This window comes from Lolium rigidum, chromosome 4 (assembly GCF_022539505.1).
Source record: "Lolium rigidum isolate FL_2022 chromosome 4, APGP_CSIRO_Lrig_0.1, whole genome shotgun sequence".
NCBI classification, from domain to species: Eukaryota; Viridiplantae; Streptophyta; class Magnoliopsida; order Poales; family Poaceae; genus Lolium; species Lolium rigidum.
In genome coordinates this window covers 193,522,062-193,531,061 of record NC_061511.1, presented here as the reverse complement: position 1 = coordinate 193,531,061, position 9,000 = coordinate 193,522,062, and the positions used below count along the sequence as shown (strand labels likewise).

The window sequence follows — 9,000 nt, the reverse complement described above, 5'->3', positions numbered from 1 at the left end:
TCGTTTCTCTGGAGGCAAATTGACAGCAGCACAGCAACATAACTAAGCCATCTCACTTTGGCCAGCGACGAGCGGCATCAATCGACCAGCCCTCAAGGGAATCAAAGGACGTCAGGGTGAGACTCGGACACACCAGACCATCCATCATCTAAACCAAATTTCTCGGGCGAACAAACACTGTTATCCTAATTGCTCGTCACCGATCGGAATGAACAAGAGATGACCAATAAGCCACACAACGATTTGAAACACAAAAAGAGGGAGATACTTTCTGTAACTGTCTAACTGATGAAGGGAAAACTACATAATTTGATTGACAAATCACGTGTTAGTGGGCAATGCTTCAGGGTAAGCCGAGACATATACTAACATGAACTGAAATTCTATATCGAATGAGACTACCTAGTATTGGCTAATTTCTCCCTTGATCCCCAAGTTTTAGTACCTTCTGGATTAAACGCCTAGCTGATTCTTGCTGCAAAAATGCCAGTGGTCATTCCTCCCGTCATGAGAAAGTTAGTGACAAAACTCCCGTTTCTGTTCCTCTACGACAATAGAACAGGCGCAACAAGGAAAATTAATAGCACATGAATCCAAATTAGCTTTGACACAATAAGCCTGCAGGGAAGACCAAATAGATGATTCAGTTTTCAGAACAAGCTGTGCTAAAAATCCCATGACATGACTGTTTTCCAGTGAGGTATTGGGACATATTCACAAATGCTCTTCTAAGTTCTAACCGTGAAGATACCGTGCAAAACACCACCTTTTATTTATTGTTACAAGCAGGCCACTCAGCTGTCGGTATACAGAGTGCAACGGTAATACATTTCAATCATCTTTATGATGTAAGGCACTAGGTAGACTATTACCATTCAGGGCTGCATGGTACACTCTCTTATCCGCTAGTCCAAGATCTGAAAGAATCAAATTTCCCTGAAGAATGGAAGTAAGGGTAATATCAATATATGGTAGTACAGTACTTAAGTTAAAAATCAGAGACTACGAAGGATTAACAACAAATATGGAAGGTGAGAGACCATTCTATAAATTAAGAAAGATGAAATATGTACCTCCACTGCCATCAATTTCCGTACATTACTTGCATACAGCTTTGGATCGTCTTTTTCTTGCTCAGAAGGATAGTACACAGGCAAATGGACAACCTCTAGATAGTTTGCAAACTGACAAAGGAGCAGCAATATATGGCGTGCCTGAAAGTTTTAGTGAAGTTAAAGCGATACTTGAACTCACAAATGAAAGTACCCATTCATATAATTAACAACTAACGATATAAGAGTATCAGCTGCAATCAGTTCGAGTAACTACAGAAAAGTAACATTAGGATTTAGGAATCAGTTGGAGAAACACAAGAACCATTAGAGATACACATTACAAACATTCTGAAAAAATGCTATATCCAGGGTATTATCTCATAGATAGTCTGAGCTGTTAGTTTTCTGAGGTCAACTGCCCATCATGTAATTTTATATGTATCACTGTTACTTTAACTGTTTTGGGTGAAAGAAACAAAATATTCCTTTACGAAAAGAAAGCAACAACACTGGGAAACAAAGAAGCTAAACAGAAGTTCATTAATGAAATGTCCTAAACTTATGCACTAATGAAATGAACATACATAAGATGATATCGATCAATGTTATTTTAGTGGACAACATCAATTCTAATAAGATCAATTCCTTCAGTGTATGGTTCATACATGCGCTCATTGTAGGCATTTGGAACTGACAACTACAAGTATGCATAGACTTCCAAGTGACACTTACCCCATCCATGGAGTCCCATGCTGGACTAAATCTCTTGTATGGGTATCTTAAAATGACTGGCCGTACTGGTGCTTTTGCAAGAAAGGCTCCTGTCTTGAACGGAAGGAGATAGTCCCCATTTGTAGTTGTACCCTCTACAATAGGAATTCAGTCAATTGTATAAGATGAATACAAAACTACACCAATAAAGCGGAGACAGATTTACGGAATGACTAATTCCATGTGTTCTTGGACCATAGTACACAGTTCCACAATTTTGGTTTTGAGCACAAATATACAAGTACTAAAATAGGTTGTACAAAATTTGAAAAGATAAACAGAAAATATTGAAGAAACAATTATGATAAAACAAGCCAAATACAAACAGAAAACCAATTGAATAATATAAAATCATCACGCAAAAGTAATCTACGACTTACAAATCAAATATAGACACAAGATCCTGATATTAAGATGTGATTGTAATCCCAGAATAAGAACAAGATCAAAATAATACAGGTCACATAATATATGCAGTTACAAGGTATTGTGAACAAGCATTATATATTCCACAAGATGAGAAAAAATATACCAGGCTACTAGCCATTCAAATATGTGTCATAAACGAACAATAAACTCGAAATAGTCATTACTGTCCATATGTACAAAATCTAACGAAGAAGAAAGTATTATTATGCACCAACCAGGAAAGAGTAGCATCATTGGAGAGTCTTTTTGTCTATGAGCTCGCTGGATTCTTTCAGTTACAGCACCTGCGCGATATAAGTTAGAAAGCAGAACAAGCAAAATAGAATGTAGGCTACTGTGTTAGAACAACCCTGACCACGAAAAACAAGCCAATTATTATGTATTGGAGTGCCAAATCTGCTTACAGTAGCTATTTAAAAAAAAAATTTGCACCTATGGTCCATCACTCCAAAATGGCAACAATATAGTCCCTAGACTGAAAAGTCTAACAATACCATCTAAGAATAATTGATGTTGCTTAGCTTAACTTCGATTACGCATTAGATAATACCACTCCATACTATAAGGATGCTATTACAAACATGCCAAATTTATCTCGGCCGTGCAGAGATTTTTTACTGTTCAGAATTTCTTAGTCAACAGATAATGCTTTGTGTTTGATAGTTTCTGGTTTACCTACCACCATGAAAACATTCAATCTTTAACCACTGTAGTGATTTTATGGAATTATCTTTTATTTTTTCCTATTAAGATAAATTTTACCTCCTCCGTCCCATAATATAAGATGATCTTACAACCAACATATGAGTATATTTGCTGTAATAACATCTTATATTATGGGACAGACGAAGTACTAGTTAATAGAGCTAGTACCTTGCTCCTAATCCACCTATAAGCTTCCATGTTGCAATCATATTGCACCTAGCCATCTCCAGTAGGTTAATGACATACTAGTCAAATAATTAGTGGTTAAAGAATGACATGCCTATATTGAAAGGACACCGCAATAATAACTATGAACAGGATTTTACTTGTTGACACTCGTCAGTTTGTGAAGATTTATCATGTAAAATATAATAATTCTCTGGGTATAAATTGCATAACTAGTTTACTACTATAAGTCATCTTCCGAAGTTGAACCATGAGGATGAGAAAAATAATGCACAGCAGAGGCAAAAGAATGTAAGCATGTTCACTTAAGGTCACACATCAACGTATACCTGAAACACCTTTGAAATCCGAAGCTTTAGACTCTCGCTGAACAAAAATACAACCCATGCATTTGCTGCATCGCAACAGAAGGTCATGCTATAAATTCAGTTTAGTAATAAATACTCCATAAACTGTTGTTTTGTCATATTATCCACTAAAATACAATGTTGCAAGCTTCTAACTAGAAAGTCTAAAACGTGTGATCCACACAGCAAGAGAATGTTATTACCTTATGAGACCAACTAGGGGCAATCTGGCCACTGATCTCTTCAATGAGGACAGCCATCATGTGCAAAAACAAGCATGTCAAAATCAACACATTCTGATTTCTGAGGACATAATTCTTGAGAAACCGAATGAATAAAATCAACATTACAACATAACTGTGGTACCTTAGCAACAAAACTTGGAAGAGAAGATGACATGTGATACAGAATATCCAAATGTGATACATGATTAGATACAATTGCCCCTGGTCTTCCCAAATATTCAGACTTGCCAGTATCCTCGTCCTGAAAGAAATAAAGCGTCCCTAGTTGAATATAATAGACACAAAAGCAATAACATGCAATATTCCGTATCCAAATAAGGTTACATGTAAACTGTTATCGAAAAAATCCATAATTAACCATCTACCATCAGGCATGAAGCATAAACAATGTAGTAATTTGTATTGTTTCATCAAAATTGTATACAGGTGTAGTATTTCTCGTGCACTAGGCAGATGTAGTACTATGGAACGAACCCCAATCATTCAAAATCCGCATCTATCTTGAACAAGAAATAACCTCAATCTGTTATGTTACTAGAAAGGGAAATAAATTCACTTTGTCCTGATCCATTCTCGCTTACTGGAGGTTGACCAAGGACCTTGAACAAAGCCACGAATGAGCACTACTCCAAATAACCAACAGGTCCAGCACAGTATAATTTGGATCTTTCTAGCTCCGTTCCAAAATAAGAGTCACGGTTTTGTCTGAATTCGAGAAGAAATTTTAGGTTTAGATACATCCATATCATCTAGATAAAGTTGCGACACTTATTTTGGAACGGAGTGAGTAGTATTTATTAATCTACAAATGATAACTCCATGACCACCAATAGCTAGTATCTAAAACAGAGTATGTAGTAACATGTGCACCTCATGCATAATGTCACGGGTGGAAGCAAGTATTCAAGTTGAAATAAGTGCATATGCTAGAACAAGTTTATTTTCTGATCTAGACCGGGGAAGCAGGTATCAACTTAGGCAGAAACAAAGACAAATCCTACACGTTGACGTGCCCGTGAATGTGTGTTTCCAACTCCGTCAGACAATACAAGCAGCACAAGCATGAACAACTAGGCCGGCCTCGCATGACATCCCGTTCTTCCGTTGCAAGGTATCGACGACTAGTATGAAGCAAGCAACAGAAAGTAGCTAGGTACACTGGGAAGAAGAGCTAGAATCGAGATTAGAGTTTGGTACCTCGGCATGGGCGACGCGGCGGTGGTCCACGCGGATCCGGTAGAAGCCGAAGACGAAGAGCATGGCGCGCGCGAGGTTGCGGCCGCAGCGCACGACGGCGTCCCGCCTCCATCCCCGGAGGCGCGCGTAGCCGTCCCCCGGGCCCTCGGCCCCCTGGCGCTCCTCCTCCACCCCGAGCGTGCACACGCGGCAGACGAGGTAGTAGGCGACGAGCAGGAGCACGGCGGCCACGACCCGGAGCGGGAGGAGCAGGGCCGCGGCGACGGCCAGCCGCGCCGCCTCCGCCGGCCCCAGGGGCCCGCGGCCCATCGGCCCGTAGGCGTCCCGCCGCGCGTACGGCGCGTACCTCCGGTCCAGCTCCTCGAGGGTCTCCGGCGCCCCGGCCGTGGGTGCGGCGGCGGGGGCCGCGGAGGGCGGGGAGAGGAGCGGCTTGGCTGCGGCCTCGTCGCGGCGGGTGGCGCTGTCGAGCTCGGCGGGGGCGTCGCCGTCGGCAGCCATGGAAGCGGAGAGGAGCAGTAGGTGTGTATGAGGAGAAGAGAAAGCGCGGCGACCGGGATAGAGATAGTGAGATAGGGAAAGGGATTGAGGCGGTCGGTGGTGGTGGTGGTGGAGGAGTAGACGGCGACGGCGACGGCGACGGCGACGGCGACGGCGACGGCGACGGCGGGACGGGCGGGGAGAAGGGAGGAGGAGCGTCGGAATCTGGATCGGACGGCTCGCTGGAGCCTGCCGCGCGCGGTGGTTTTAACACTGGAACTACTTTGCGTGGACGGCTGGAACTGCCGTTGTAGCAAAGCTCGGCAAAGTGTTGACGTACACGGTCGGCGGCGAATCGGCGACGGGAGAAACGGCCCCGCGTGTCCCACACTCCAACTCCAAGCCGTGACGATTTGACTTGTTGTTTTCCTTTCCGGATTGTTCAGCGGTCTACTAGATAGATTTTCTAGTGTTTCTCCAAGGCCCGGATGGAATATTCTGGAGTATGAAGGAAAAAATGACGATTGATTTTCATTTACTGGTTGATCAACTTTTCAAAAAAAAAATCCAATTGGTCATCCATCTGCCCAAGGTTTATCAAGTTGTTTGTTGCAGCACCCTTAGGGAAACCTATGGAACTACTAAAGGATAAAGATGCCCCATCAAAATCATGCTTACTTGCTCTCAAAAAATATTATACTTACTTCGTGCTAATGTTTTTTTTGCAACTTTTAAAGATAGATTTGAATAATGCAATCTCGATGCAGCAAGTTTTCAATCCATACTTCCTTCATTCCAACGAATAAGACATACAGTACAAATTTACTCAAAAATCAACATCCTCTAAGTTCGACCGATGTTATAGAAAACAAATATAAGTATTTATGATACCAAATCAATATTAGTACGTAGATTCATCGTAAAATATATCCTCATAATATGTTTGTTTCATGTTGCGGATATTTACATGCTTTTTCTTCACATTTGGTCAAACATGTGTTTGGTGTCTTGTAGAAGCTAAATTGCGCTGAGTTAAGATCTTGTTTGGTAGGTTCTGGGAGTTGAGATAGGCCAAGCATCTAGTTGCCTCCTCTCGTTTGAGAAGGTGATGATACCATCACGATTGTGTTTATTAGAACAAATGCATAAGAATAGAATCACTGCATTCACTTATTTGAGATTCAGATTTACATCTCAACATCAAGAACCTTGAGTAGGAACATAAAAGGCTACCAGGCCATGTATATAAAAATTAAAAGCAATGATGCCAGTAGGGATATTGCAATCAAAGCTCTTTTTATATATGGTTTTAGGACTAGATGAAGAGATCGGCACAAAAATGGATGCAAGGAAGGGGAGCTCTAGACCCCAGATAGGTCTACTGGCAGTCTAGCACGGCCAGGGTATCTGGCCACGCCATGGGCCCCCATTTGCAGCCTCTTTGTGTGTTGTTGGCTCACTTTGTCTTGGTAGATCTTTATCAAAAATTCGGAAGTGTGATATCTGAACTTGACTTTTTTTTTGAGTTTTTAAGCTCCTGAAAAATAAAAAATACTAGTGAGACAATGATTTTCTGCCACACAGAATTAGAACCAAATTAAAGTTGATTTTTTGGAAAATTCCTGAAATCAAGGTAATAATTAACTCATAATATGATACAAATATAATGTAATATAACACATTAAATTAGAAATAACATACTCCCTCCGTCGCATGAAAGTTGTGGGAGATTTGTCAAAATTCAGAGGTAAATAAAACTACTATTTAGTGTCTAGATACGTCTAAATTTACAAAAATTTCATACATGTTTCGTGGGAGGAGGGAGTAGATGCATTTTACATGTATCAACATCCACAAGCTTAACATATGTTCGTTCTCGAGCATAAAGGTGATAACTAAATAGGCTTTGTAGTTTGCTGTTAATAGATACACAATGTAGAATTAAGGTAATTTCTACTCAAAGTATATACGATGGTTCATAGATAAGTAAATAATAACAACAAGCAATAATCATATGAAGTAAAAGAAACATAAAATTATAATATACATAAGAGTAAAGGCGAGTGATGTTTTGGCACCTGGGAGCATATGCTCCCGGTTTTTAAGTTTCCTTTTAAATACACTTTCGAAATGTTAAAATATTCGGACACAAAATTTAGTGGGCACATCTCGAAATTTAACAGTCTTACAAAGTCGTTCCACAGAAAACCGACATTTTTAGTATCATGTGTACAAAAGATGAATTTTGGTGTAAAAAAAAGTTATCTATGTGACGTTTTTTTTATCTTTTTCACACAAGTCACAAAGGTTTTTTCGCAAGACTTGAGTGCGCACATAGAATGTCGATGCGTATTTCGAATTTTTTTACATTTCAAAATATTTTTTCCCGGTGGTAGGAGCATATGCTCCCATATGCTGAATTGAATTTATACATCTTGCATAATGGTAAAGGAACAAGTACTATGGATAATTAAGAAAACGTGTACGTAAGATATAAATGATTCGTAAGCAAGATTCTACATTGAGATTTTTTCCTAACATTTGTTCATATAATAGATCTTTTAAGAAACTTTGTTTCTTTGACTCGAAAAGAAGTACAACGTAAGAAGGGATTAAACATGGGCAAGACATCTATATTCCAAATCTTTATACTCCTGCTCCGGTGCTGGCGCGGCGTCCTTGACCTCCCATAGCCTCCTCTACTTCCCATGGCCCCGCATGTGGCATCCTCCTCCCGAGGCCGAGGTCATCGGGGGAACCTCGCCGTCGATCGCGCTAACATATGTGTGCCGTCTTCCTCCTCATCGGCCAAATGGATGCAGCCCCGAGCGTCGATCACTGCAAAAGAATGACAATGTTGCTACCATCAAGGGGGTCAGTGATGCTATTGTCCAGGGGATCGGTGGTGCTGCAATTGTTAGGCAATGCTGCTATTAATGGGCAGCCTATGATGCTACCAGCCAGATTTATCCAATTTGGTGCTAAATTATAAAACTATTCTTTGCAAAAAAAAACTTGATGATGCTTTCAGTATTTTTAAATGCTACGACCGTTTTGTAGTTTTTTTATAATGGTACAATATTTTTTGCTACAACATCTTCGACGAGGTTTGCTACTTGGTCTCCAGTGAGATCACCGGCGAGGTCTCTGGCGAAGCCTCCGTCTATGTCTCTACCGATGTCGGTTTTTGCTACAGTATCACTTTTTTTTTCCTACAACGTCTTCGACGAGTCAGTCTTTTTTTCTTTCCTAAGCGAATCGTTTTTTCTACAATGAAGCAAAAAAAGAGTCCGTTTTTTGCTGCCTGGAGCAAAAATGACACGTGTCACTAGTAGGAAAAGTCTTATAGGTGAGATCTTAGTTCTGTGGCGCACCAGCCAAAAATGCGTCACAGAAAGTTGTTTTGTGGCGCACCAGGCACAGTGCGCCACAAAAATAGCTTAATTTTGTGGCGCACTGATACGTCCAAATTGCATCACTATTTTATATCATAATTTGCTGTTATTCATTGATATATTTCATATTGGGACACAATACTTATGTTATTTCATCTATTTTGCATGTTTCATGATTATTTGGAGATCAAGC

At 40.4% G+C, this 9,000-nt stretch overlaps 1 protein-coding gene across 1 annotated transcript; it reads right to left on the bottom strand.

Moving 5' to 3' along the window:
• Positions 1–619: 619 nt before the first annotated feature.
• On the bottom strand, positions 620–5,433 carry LOC124706748 (lysophospholipid acyltransferase LPEAT1-like). The gene is made up of 8 exons (XM_047238417.1): positions 4,936–5,433; positions 3,860–3,979; positions 3,697–3,734; positions 3,476–3,540; positions 2,471–2,539; positions 1,788–1,921; positions 1,074–1,214; positions 620–936 (listed from the first exon to the last, which is right to left on the bottom strand). Exons 1-8 carry the CDS (start codon positions 5,431–5,433, stop codon positions 832–834), a joined length of 1,170 nt encoding a protein of 389 aa, XP_047094373.1. The 3' UTR covers positions 620–831.
• Positions 5,434–9,000: the final 3,567 nt, after the last annotated feature.